The following is a 13,715-nucleotide window of genomic DNA, read 5'->3' on the forward strand; positions in this document are numbered from 1 at the left end:
ATGTCATTCCAAAACTTTATCATTTTTTCCCTGTGGAAAATAAAGAAGATACAACTGTATAAAACTCTTTTTTTATCTATACAAAGTCAGTCGGTGGGGTCTAAAACAACACTAAAATGACTTTGAATGTATGGACAAAAATAAATAAACAAACAAACAAACAACACAAGTCATACTTTGATATGAGGGAGAGTAAATGACAGCATTAAATTAAACATTTTGGGTGAACTATCAGGATCATGTGGCATAAAGAACTGAAAGAACTGAATTGAGAGTATCCTTAAAATATCAATTTAATTCCTGTCATTCAAATTTTAAAAAAATCTTGTTTTACAAGATTTAAAAGTTTGAAAAACATTTCAGTTTAAAGGACTATAGAAAAACATACAGACAGTAACAGGGAATGAATGAAAATTAGTATCAGTTATGACTAATTATGTGAGGCCAGAAGTCTTATGTTGTTGTGGCCTTCTCCAGACATGAGCCTGGATCTGAGCTGCCAATATAATGGTCAGGATGATGAGATTTTGAGGTGAGATAAATACTCCATCACAATCTTGAGTGAAGCACTGTTGCTATAAAGTGGACCAAGATGTCTCATTAAGCCCTTTGTGGACAAATGTGGCAGCATTGTGTCAGGGAACGAAAGACCAACAAGACGGGAACAGCAGTTCAACACACCTCAGTGAGGCCCCCCCCCCCCCCAAAAAAAGTGTCAGCAAAACAAGCTGGATTCATGGCTGCTGTGATGAGGCTTAATTAGCAGCAGCCTCACAGCTGTGCTCGCTATCAAGCCCATCCACGAAGTGACACGCTGCTGTTCCCTGGACCTTGGACAGTGATCGGAGAGCTGGTCGGCGATAATTTGATACTAGCTGAATTCTCAGTCACACAGTATATACCACAGTTAATGTTGTTTTAATGTCCTGGTGCTCTCAATAAAAGTATGTCCATACTCACCCTGCTCTGTCTCCAGCCCTGCTGCTACGGTTTCCAACCCCTCCATCATTATTGATAGTGAATATTCTCTCGGAGGGTTCAGAAGTGCCATTGCCATCTGAGTGTATGTCACTGGATGGTATATTTCCACGGTCACATACATAGGTAGACAAAGAAAGAGAAAGTACTGTAATAAGTGCCTGCAATCCAGGTGAAGCTCACAGACAATGTCACATATACCGTGCAAGAAGAAAAAAGGTTGACCTTCATTTCAACTCTGCAGAAGCTAAAAGTTTTAAATTCTAAGGTGACATCCACTGGTATTAATTGTACATAGATAAATCTAGCAAGGCCTAACTGAAGAGAAAAAACAGGAAAATGTGTTTTCATGGTTTAAAAATAAAGCATTAGGTTAAAAATCCCCTCTCTTTAATGATTCTGCTCTGACTTTGGGAAACCCGTGTTTTTCTTTGTTGGGTTTAAATACAGAGAAAAACGTCGGCAAACAGAGCATAAAAAAAGCTGAGCTTAAACAACAGCAGACAGAAAGAGAAGCCTCTCTCTTTCTCGAGTGTGTTAGAGCTGTAGTCCGTTGACTGCTCATTTGCCTAGCTCAAAGAAACTCGCTACACTCCCCACAGACTCACACAATGCATCTATGTGGCTCATTAGCATAGCTCTGACAGTCCCATAGTTGCAGAGGCTGACATCCACTTCATCCAACCATCCCGCGCACCTGTCTCCAACCAAGAGTTCCCAAAGATGTTACCTCCCAATAGGCCTGTCCAGCTCTCCTTCTCGCCCCCTTTTCCCTTCTGCTATTCTCTGTCTATTCATCTCTTTCACTTTTCTCTAAGGAAGTCTAACTAAAGGAAAGCAAAACATCTCTCTGACTCCTGTTTGAAGAGTGTAGCAAGCCAAAACCTTGGGGAAAGTTGCGAAAGGTGATGTATTCTTGCATATTATATAGCTAAGGTAAATAATGTCTGACAAAAATAAACGTATAACGCAGAATAAACACTGCTTCAAGCTGATGGTGCTTGTTAATGGATATGAGACAAACTATGAAGTATCCTTCTTGTATTCTTGAATGTAATCAATATTTGTGCACTTTAAAATTGATCTTTTTTCAACACATCATAATGAGTGGATGTTCCCCACCATGAGAGTAGGCTGTCATCTGCAACCACTGGAGGCTAATTACCAGTTTCAGTCCGATCGATCCATCTTCCGCCAATGTCCATCAAAAGCTGTAGAGTAACAGCCTTACAGGTACTGCCTGAGAGAAAGCAGTGTGTGGTCCTGGCTGCTTTCAGAGAAAGGTGAAGACAATATTCTTATTCTTAGGTAAATAAATGTACAGGGTATTGGACAAATCTGGCCGTATATTAACATAAAGAAATCAGATGAACAGCCTAATACAGTTTTTTTTTTTGTTTGTTTACAATCGCTAAGATTTTTTTAATTCTCATAACAATTTTCCTAAACTCTTAACGCACCAGCAACACACAAGTAGCAAAACAGTTAATTTCATGCTCTTAAATCACACACTGTAAATAAATACAATAATACACGAACACAATACACCTTGCCTACCAAAAACTGCAAACATCTCAAAATCAAATAATTTGCAACAGGAACTTTTAGTCCATCAAAGCACAATGTCATAAAAACACTAACATCATTAGACAGAATTACAGAAACTGCATTATTTAATGTCAGTTCTTCCCTTTATACAATAGTATATTGTATTGATCATAGATTGTGTTTTGCAGTTGTTGTTTTTTTAAGTCGCTCTACATTTTTGTTTTTTTCTTGGGTTTGGTAAATGCATGCATTTTTTTTCTTTTGCTGCAGATATTCAATACAAAAAAAAAATAAATAAATCTTAGAGTAGCTTTATATAAAGGCTTTATTTGCATCAGGACACTACTGCAAGATAAAATAAGCAATAAAGTTGCCATGTGAAAATATAAAATAAACAAACATAAAAATAATTAAAAAGCAATCTTCTAATCTGACTGTCTTCTGGATTTGGCCACATGTTCTCATCGACATCACAACTGATATCTTCTTCTCTGGCTAGGCATCTTTTGGTATGCCTCATTCACCCCTGGCAGAGTTCAACTGTGATGTCTTGGCATGCTCAATCCATTGCATTCAGGAGGAACATTTGGTCCGTCTCCAGGCTGAGAAAAACTCCTCAATGGGGTTGAGAAAAGTGGAGTAAGCGACAAGGAAAAGGGACATCATTCTCAAATGGGTGTCAAACCAGTCCGTGATCACATATATTGGCAATGGTTTCCCACCCATCACCTTTCTACCTCTGGCAGTAGTCTTTCATGCAGGTTTTCTAAAATCTCCCATTTATGCAGGAGTGCACTTTTCCCAGACAAGATCAGCCCAAAGAGGCCTAGTGGTTAGAGAGTTTGACTCCTAAACCAAAGGTTGTGGGTTCAAGTCTCGGGCCAGCAATACCACCACTGAGGTGCCCTTGTGCATTGATATTTCATGAATGTAATTGATCCTGTTAAGCAGTCAGTGTTGTAGAAACCAGCAGCACATTTGAGTCATGGACCTGGGAGCATGTCTCAGACTCCAAAGAGATGGTCATGACTACAACACTGTAAGCGGCCTTAAATTTCAAACAAAGGGTTTACTCCAGATGTGAGTTTCTAATAAAACAAAATATAAACTAAATAGCTTGTACTACAATAAATTAAGCGGTCTACACTGGAAGCCCCACATCTATTTTTGAGTCGGTGCAAACTCAGCTCATTTTGCCCTTCCATCTGAAAGAAAATAATTTACAAATGTCATATGTGTGTATTATGTGAAAGATAAATAACGTATGACAGTTCTGATGTGCCTGACCTCTAAACCTTCTAAGAACCAAAGATGATAACATATTATTTGCATTTGTTAATAATGGCTGTAGCCTTGGGCACTTTTCAACTTCAGCCAAAGGTTGTGGATGATGTTAACAAAAAAAAAAAAAAAATGTTACATCAAAATATGTTACATCACCTCTGGACATACTATTTTCAGCATGCTTGTAAGATATGCTCAGGAAGGCCCAAAACTACCTGAGGATCAGTGAGGGGAGCTCTGGAAAGGAATGTCACAGGACTATGACACTTTTTTTATTAGTTACAGTCCTCCAGGAAAGAGATGGGTAACCTGGGCATCAAAAAAACAACAGCATGTACACTACAAGAATTTGAAGGATGATATGAAAGCTGCATTCACGCCATGCCGGAATTACTGTAATTATGTAGCTAGTTGAATAACTATATCTAATATCCCGCTGAAACTGTACTGTTATTAAGAAGGCATTTGCATAAGCACTTTTACTTCTTCCATTGTGGGTTTTATTGATTACTCAAATTACACAGATTAATTTCAAGGTTAATAGTGTTGCCATAGAAACACATTATTCTGAGTCTTATGGAGAGGACATGACCAAACCCTGAGTTGAAAGTCACAGGCTATCTAGTAATTATGGTAATTACGACATGGTGTGCCTGCAGCAAAAAGCCTTTGTTGTAAAATATATATATTGTGAAAACGGAAATAACAAGAAAACTATCCATTATTCTACACAAATTTATTCTATTCAAATTATTTACCAAATTTTCTGAGGTATATGTAGGAGTATGCCTGTCACGATCATGAATTTTATGACAACTGTCAACAAATAACTGCGATTAGCGATTTAATAGTCTCTTTTTCCTCTTGCCATGTACAGTGTAAGTCTAATATATTTTTTAAGTACCGTACATAATTTTTTTAATAAAAGATTTTATATTTTACTACAATTAAACATAAACAGGCCCATATGATCCTCTGCATCTCTTCAAAACAGTTGCGTCACAATATGCTTTACATCAAACATGAACTTAAGTTGGTTTATAGTTTAAAACATGAATTAGTATTTTCTTCACACCCACCAATCATTTTCCTTCAGAAGACATTTAGATTCATCAACTGGGGTCATGTGGATTAAAACTCAATTTGTGTTCCACAAAAGAAAGTAAGTAATAGACATTTTGGGTGGCATAAGGGTGAGTAAGTGATGAGAGAATTTCAATTTTTGGATGGAGTATCCCCTATCCCCTATGGAGTATCCCCTATAAATTGAATGTACCTCATACAGTTCTCAGCTGTTTTAATGCAAAGGTTTGAATCCAAGGGAATGCATGAACTGATAAATGTAAAACTTGAATGCAATATAAGTTGGTTTGGATAAAAGTGTCTGCCAAATGCATGAATGTAATATAAATGTAAATAACGGACTGGTGTGGTGCTGAAATCTGACTCCCCTGCTTCTCTCTAGTACACACTGGAAAGTGTGAGTTGACAGTGCACATTTGATGGCATTGCTTTTTGTGCTTATTTAAAGGAAAACGTGACTGAAATGTAAATTGACAATTATGATCTGAAACGATTGTGATTGGATCAAATGATCAAACTTCTTTAATTAATAATCGTGATAGGCCTTTATGGGAGTGCATAGAGGTTTGTATAAGAGCACGACTGAAGCCAAGCCATTGGCTTTTTTGTGTCCAAGGCACACAACATTACATTCAATGAGAACTGAGTACATAAACTACAAATAAGCCTGTGAGTTTGCGTATGATACATTTTATGCTTACTCTAATTAGCAAACTGTTTGCATTAATGAAGTGCGAGCATGTTTACATTGTAGAGACAATGATTTGCAGCAACGTGGGCTTTTTAGTATCCATGGTAACCTTGATGATAATTATGACAAACTTACAGAAAAGCTACATCCACAGCCAAGCTGCAAATTATACAACCAAATACAGTGGAGGGAAATTATCCTTGAAGTGAATTAATTACTGTCTGTTTCGCTAACAAACACTTGCAGGAAAACTTCTTTTAAAACTGCTGAAGAACTGACAAAACCAAAAATGTTTTTTTTTTTTTAGATGTATGACATTCATTTACATAAACATAAAACAGTGAAGTTCTCACCCGGAAAACAAAAAACAGATGGAAGACAGAGTGAGTTCAACATTTAAAATGCTTTTATATGCACACCATTTATATCTCAAGTTGTTTTACCATGGTTATGGTGAGATTACAGATCATTTCTCATTTAATGTTGACCCACAACAGATGAGTAAAGGGCTCATGTTTGGCAAGCAATTATCTTGGAGTCCAGCTGGGTTTCTTAAACCTTTCTTTAAAAAAAATTCTTACAGCAGCACTTTTGTTCTTTAATGCAACAAAAAGGTGAAAAAAAGTGATTTGTGACCCACAAAAGAGGGCTGAGGGAGCCATGGAGGGATGGCTTGGAGACTCACACAGGTCTGCAGATGACCAGATCTCCTTTGTTGGTTCCATAAGCAAGCCCAAGCCCTGGTTCTGGCAGCCAACGTGCAGAATTTATACTGATGTGTCTCCGCTGGTCTGGGGTCATTGGATACACCACATCAAACACCCTCTGAAAAACACACAAGAACGCACCTGTTTAAACCGTCCCACAGTCCTCTCAGTAGTTTCACACATTCTATCAGTAGCCAGCGTCTCCCATCATCCTCTCCGCTGTAGACTGCAGTCTCTGTCAGATATGACAACATTGCTAGCATAACTGAGAAGAGGCTAAACTCTGAAAAGTCAAATCTCTTTCTCCAAAGTAATCTTTCTCTTTCTTTCCAATCCATTCCCCCGTCCCTGTCTGTCAGCCTTGGCATACTACTTACACTCCGCTGGCTCTAGAAAAAAAAAGACAAAAATAGGACAAGTTCATGTCTGCCAGGGAGAGAGAAAGCAGTCTCATTCATCTGCAGATGAGTGATCAACAGACAAACTCTCTCTATCTCTCTCTCTCTACTCCAGACAGACAAAATTCAGGACAATGATAAAATCCACAAAGACAGGCAGTTCAGACAGTGTCTTTTAAGGGAAGAGAGTTTGTATGATTGCTGCACATGTGTGTGTGTGTCAGCAAGACAGCACCTGAACGCTGTGTGTTTGTGCATCTGGAGCCAGTAGATTGCAGGGACAGTGTGGGACGATGCCTTAAACATATACAGCTCTTCTGAGTCTTCATATGAGCAGTGCTGATATATACAGCAATGATTAATTACTATGAGTCTGATTCAATTGCTAAAAGGCAATGTAGTTCCCGACAAATTAAAAAATGTATATGTAGAATAAGTTGTTCACATCAAAGCTAGAGACAGAGCCTCGGGCTATAACCTTTGTTCATTTTCTTTCTCTCCGCTCTCCAGTGTATAATTAATCCTGGTAATAAGCAGACACATTAATGATGCTGACGTATTAAATTTGTTCATTATCTACCATATGAGAAAATTTCACTTCAAATAAACAAACAAAATGATCTCTTCTAATAAATAAGGACACGTGTGGGGAAATGGAAAATAATCATTCAATATAAAATGATAGAAACTAATAAATAAAACAGTGAGTGCGAAATGTCTCTATAAACAAACAGTCATAAAACAAATAACGAAATGTACCAAAAGTGCTGTTGCTATGGCGACCCTGAAAGGATGTTGCTATGGCAAATGTATGTAGTGGTAAATATGCATTTTGCACCTGTACACCTTTTCCCCTTGATTCATTGCAGAAGCCTGTTGGCATTTTCCAGTTCAGGTGTTTTAACACTCACAAATTAGCAGACAGAAATTACATTTTGTTGGAAAAATAGTAGCTAAGTACCTAAACACAAATAAAATAATGCATTTTCATGTCAAATTAGCACATTCAGAATTACTTAAATAACAATTTGCTGTAAATTAAACACTGTACTCCAGGTAAAAGTGTACAGAAGCTCTAAGAGGCCATGCATTATTTTTTTCTGTCCTGCGTTGTAGTGACAACAATTCGATTTTCTTGTGACCTAAACCTAAAGATATAAAGATCTTGACTTAAATTTCAGAAATAAATCTATCTGAATTTAAATTTTAAACCTCTCTTTCTGAATTTCACATCGCTCACATTGGTTAATTTGGAAGCATTCTACACAAAGTTCCTAGAAAAATCTGATCTGACAGTTCATATGGTCCTGGTTTGTGCAGCTCCTACAATGACAATTAAGTGGTCCATCAGCTGTTCAAGAAACTTGCAGAAAAGTTTTATTTCAGTCTCACATAAAATGCAGAGAGAAATTAAATGAAAGCAATTCTGGAAAAAATATTTCATACAAAGATGTGTGAAAGATTGACAGTCAGTAGGAAAGACCTGTGAAGCTCAAAGACTCATCATTATCTCATAGAAGACTTAACACTACAGCACTGTCCACTTCATTACATCACCTCTGCTGTTGATGTACAATAACCATTAGAACGGAAAAAGAGTGCCTGAGAGTATCATTAAAAGACTGAATTCATGTATGGATCATATTTTAAATACAGCTTTAAGAGCAATAACAAAGGTACTAAACTCATTTAAGACTATCACAGTTTCTGATTAACACATTAAGACATTATTGTAAAAACACCACTGTGGTGGCCAGCCTAATTATAAGGAAGCTGTATATTTTTTTATACAAATGAGGTTCAGCAAGAAACACACAGAGACTTGAGCGTGGAGCTCAATAACCGCAAATACCCATGAATACATGAACATGTGCTCACTACATGCTGGCTTTCCAGCCTCTGTGGAGAGAGATTTGGTGTTGTATGTTTAGAGACTGAACAAGGATAAAAATGACGCTCGCCTGCTCCATCGCTCTCAAATTAATCCACATTCAGAATCCTGCCATGAACACATCTTACAAAAACAAAAGTCAACCATGCAGATATTTCCATTTATGCACTTCGCTCCACACAAATACACAGTTTTCCTACTTCTCTCTTCCTCCATTTCTAAGAGTGTATCTAGGTCAGGTTCCTACTCAAAGGCTTTTCTAAACCCCAGGCTCCCCCCTCTGCTGTAGAGAGCACAGCGAGCTGATCTACACAGGGCAGACCACCACTTCACAATAATCAAACGTCATGAAAGGAATGACTAAAATGACAATAAGTAAATGGGCTTTGGGGCCTGTCTGAAATCTTCAGTTTGAAAGTGCTTTGGAAAACATTTTAATGGAAAATTTGTATTTTCTTTTTAAAAATACAGTACTTTTTGCTATAAATATTTAGATGGAAGTCCTGCTTTTAGAAGGCAATTTTTTGAAGGCAATTTATAAAAAAAAAAAAAAAAAATAGTGTCATTTTTATTTGTTGACCTTTATTAATTGATTACACTGAATTTCTGACAATAACCTACATAAAAAGGCCATCTAGGGATGTTCATTTCATTTATTTTTCCTAACTAACAACCGACACTCGATAACCAATTATTAACCATTAACTGATTATTTTAAATTAGAAAGGATAAGGGTCTGTGTTGTGCAAAGCATCAAACAGAGATTCAAAAAAGTAGGTTCAGCAAGAAATATTTTGTTTGATAAAAATGTATTACATATACTCTTTTGGACCATGTGAGTGAATGAAAACAGAATTGTCATTTTTGGTTGGGTGAACTATAACTTTAATAATTTATTTTCTTAATTTTATTATTACTACAATGAAAATATTAAATTATTTCTTTAATGAAATGATACTCTAAATAATAAACTAAAACTGCCAGTAGGTGGTGGTAAATGTCTTAATGATTAAGTCATCGAGTCATTTACTGATTCATTTGATTCGTTCAAATTGCTGATTCATTCAGGAGTGAAGTAAACGGTTCTTTGTGAATGGTTCATTGAATTATTAGGCTTGTTTGACTTGAAGCGGATCATCACCATCAGACCGACCGGTGTGACATCAAAGTACCGTGAGAGCTTTAGAGAGCAGACGACTCCTTGTGCTTCTGAATCGCTCTCACGGTACTTTGATGTCAAACACCGATCGGTCTGTGCAGCGCCGCTTCAAGACTATGGCCAATGGTTCAATGCACCAAATGGTTCACCCGGTTCTTTCAAAATGTGGATTAAGAAATTAAATGTCGCTGTGGGTTGCTCGGAGATGAAGAGTTCTGCTTTGTCTTTATCTTCTGGTTGGCAAAACTGAGCAAAACAGACAACACTGTGTCTAAAATAACACAATATTAACTTCTTCATGAACTGTTGTAGCTATAAGATTAGTATCAGATTTGCACTGGTGTGATATTGCACTTAGCCTACAGCTTGTGATATTTCTTAACTAACCTATGTGATGTAAATATGAGAGACAATATCAAACAGAGAATTTTGCCCCATATCTTGAATTTCAGCAATATTCTCTAGGCTCCATCACGCAGTAAGTTGTTGCCCAGCCTCATATTAGTCATCAATCAACTGTATGAAATGGCAGATGATCCACATAGATCTGGGGCGGGGAAATTGCGTTAAATGCGTTAATAATTTTAAAACGTTATTTTTCTCCATAATTAATGAATCTATATATTGCGTTAAATTACCAGCCTTAATTATATATATATATATATATATATATACAAATAAATAGGCCCATACGAGAAATATATTTTTTATATCAAACGCAGTTAAAAACGCAGTTTCGGTCCATTTTTGTGCAGTGCGAAAGGAAACCAGATGGCAGAGAGCGGCATCCTATTTTTCTTTAGGCATATTTTACACACAAATATTGTTTTTATTGTGAGTGTACACAAATAAAGGCAAACAGTTTACCATTCCGATTATCTTTATGATTAAAAGGAGTAGTTGCTTCCACTGTCAGAAGGAAAAAGTGATTGCGCCGACAGCAAAACATTTTGATTTACGTGGATATTGTAACGCGAGTGAAGTAGGCTACATAATAAATAATAATTTGGGATTCAAATACATCGCGAATATGTGAACATTTGAGAAATTTATTTGTATTTTTTTTTTACTTTTTAAAAAAATTTATACGCGTAACGTATTTTGATCATGCAGCAAACCTTTTTTAATATTTTGATAAATTACTGAACATAAATTAATTAATGACTTTTTAAAGCATTTACCTGATTGCATTAATCGGTCAAAATTTTTAACGGTCGATTAACGGTTAACCGGTTAAAATGAACATGCCTAAAGACAATTTTTTTTTTTTTTTTTGAGAAATACATGTACAGATTTTCAAAGGCATTTAACTTTAACTATGGTGGTTTAGATTTCTAGAAAACAGATATGGTAATGTATTTTTTGTGCTAGTATTGAGAGCTGTGGCAGAGTCTAAAGAAGTGAGGTCAGCAGTGACGTACCCTCATGGATGTCTCTCCTCCGTGGGGCTGCTGGAGTCTGAAGACCTGTGCCACCATGTGATCAGTGACCTGATGCAGCAAGATGCGGCGAGATGCCAGACCCACCATCACGTAACGACCCATCGGAGACAAACTGACAGAGATGGCATTTGGTCCTGTGACAAATACACACAAGCTAGCATGGAAACATTGACTTAAAACTACAGGCTAAGCCAAACCATTACAAAAATTATCAAAATTGTGTAAAAAAATATATATTTCAACAAGACTGGCATAAAGGACTTTGCTTGGTCTTAACACTTTTTGTTAAAGCAACGATATAATAAAGCAGCTAGCTGAGCAGTATTTAAACTCCTAAAGAATTACTAACTATTAGGGGTGTAACAGTACACAAATACATTACCGAACAAATACATTGTTTTATTGGAAACTTACAGTTTAATATATTGTTACTTTTTATTAGAAACAAAGTCTCATCTTACAAATGATGTCCTTTTTTTAAGAAATTCAAACAATAATGTTGTTTTGGTGCTCTTTGATGTGGCGTGACAAATCGCTGTATAAACACCTTGGTTTAAATGGCAGCGCTATCATCCCTTCCCTCTTTACTACTAGTTTTAATGTGAAATAAACATGAATGAACATCTCATGCCTCATGTAATCACTCTATCAGCATTACAACCATGGAAAGACGGCAATAAAACAGCTTGTAAACAAAATGTCACACAGCATTTCATTTACCTCAGGCAGTCATCAATGTCCACAGCTCGTTAGTTCACTATAAATGAAGTCTAGAGAAGAGACCGAACTGTCATGCTTGTTTACCGTTACACCCCTACTAACTACATATAAAAAGTCAAATCATGGCAGTATAAGCCTATTGTGAAAATTGTTAATTTAATTGCTTTAAAAGTTATAACCAGATCATTCAGACCAATCTATTAAGCATGAAATTAGAAAAGTTCACACCTAGACCTGCTCAGTTACAGCAAAAATAATTTTCTTCCTAAAACCTTATTCAATTTCATAGCCATTTAACTTTAGAAATCAGCCTTGCTTGGCATGTGCACGAACCAAAGAGTGCTAGCGATGTGATCAGCAAATGGAAACGAACAATTTAGTATTGAGGATCCTGGTTGATGGCTCTCATTAATCCACTGTTGATGAATGATAGTTCCTTGAGGAACTGTATAACCGATGGTGATGACCAACAAGCAGAGAGAGAGAACAGCGTTTCAAATCACTTTAATCTAAAACAAGCAGGACTCATACTTCCTCATCATTGGTTTCCATCAACAGCCTGGTCCCAGCCCTGTCTTCATTTGGCTTTTAAATGGGGACTATCTAATTAAAGCTGCCTCTAAAAGAGCTCCATCACTGCTGTCTGTTCAGCCAATTAGAGGGAAAGTGAGAGCACAATGAGAACAGCCATGTCCCTTTGCATTTGATTTAATTACGCACAAGTTTGAAATAATTTTAGCTCTGATGGCTCAATTAGTGTATTAAACCCTTGTCAGCACAGGGAGGAGAGTCATGTTTTTGCAAACTAACAGCCCTTATGAGGTCTCAGGGTCACTCACCAAATCTCTTGGAGTAGAGCATCTCTCCCAGGTTGTGTGGGGCCAGGGAGTACACAGCCAAGATGCCCTCATCAGGGAAACCCCTCTGACTGCTGGGAATGAATACAGCTAGCAGTTGCCCGTCCGCAGAGATATCACAGCTCGCGTCATTGTAGATCTTACAGTTGGGCACCAACACATTTACTGATGCTAAAAAAGAAATCAGACACAAGATCTAAATTAGGGGTGCACCAATATGAAACCTGCACCTGGTAATGATAACCGATAATTATTAATCTACATATTAATTTACAGATTTAAAACGGCACTGACAATATTTAAAGATATGTACAGCTATATAAAACATCATTCTTTCTGGTCATTTTTAAATCATTTTCTGGTCAAGTTAAATAAAAACAATGGTAATTTCAATAAAGTTACATGGAGAAAGAAAATGAAAATCTATAGGCTGTGTGTAAACATTTCATTCCATTTGTGTTTATGAATAAGCAGGCCCACTAGAAATAATGTGTAAACACATAAGTTGCATATAATGTATTAGCTAAAATACAATAGTCACTTTTACTCACTGTGCTGATATGATAATATTAAAAATCCACACTTATATACTAATACTAATATGACAGCACATATCATGCATATCTAGTCCAAATCAACACATACATTTTGTTTTGGAGTGGTCAAAAACAAAATAAAGGCTAAAACAGGGAATGCCTCGGACAGAAAATAATAGTATTATGTATAATAGTTAAGTTATAGGAGCTTTAAATGTCAAATTTTGAAAACAACAATCTGCTGTATTTAAGCTTAGCATTAAGCTCCACTTTATAGAGTAAAGACATTAAATTAGCATACTCGTTAAATTTGCCAAAAACTGATTGCAATGTCTGCCTCTGTATCTGCCAGATTTCTATTTTGCATTTAAATCTCGATTAACACACGAGCAGTACTCTGTGTAACAATCATTTTCGCTAA

At 36.6% G+C, this 13,715-nt stretch overlaps 1 protein-coding gene across 1 annotated transcript in view; it reads right to left on the reverse strand.

The window, feature by feature from the left end:
* Positions 1 to 13,715, reverse strand: part of LOC132107003 (activating molecule in BECN1-regulated autophagy protein 1A-like) — a 73,638-nt gene that overhangs the window by 11,357 nt on the left and 48,566 nt on the right. Inside the window, exons 13-16 of the mRNA XM_059513134.1 lie at positions 12,741 to 12,929; positions 11,161 to 11,315; positions 6,270 to 6,409; positions 961 to 1,071 (exon numbers count right to left, since the gene is read on the reverse strand). Coding sequence (XP_059369117.1) covers positions 961 to 1,071; positions 6,270 to 6,409; positions 11,161 to 11,315; positions 12,741 to 12,929 — 595 coding nt within the window. The remainder of the gene's footprint in view (positions 1 to 960; positions 1,072 to 6,269; positions 6,410 to 11,160; positions 11,316 to 12,740; positions 12,930 to 13,715) is intronic.

This window comes from Carassius carassius, chromosome 2 (assembly GCF_963082965.1).
Source record: "Carassius carassius chromosome 2, fCarCar2.1, whole genome shotgun sequence".
In the NCBI taxonomy this organism is placed as follows: Eukaryota; Metazoa; Chordata; class Actinopteri; order Cypriniformes; family Cyprinidae; genus Carassius; species Carassius carassius.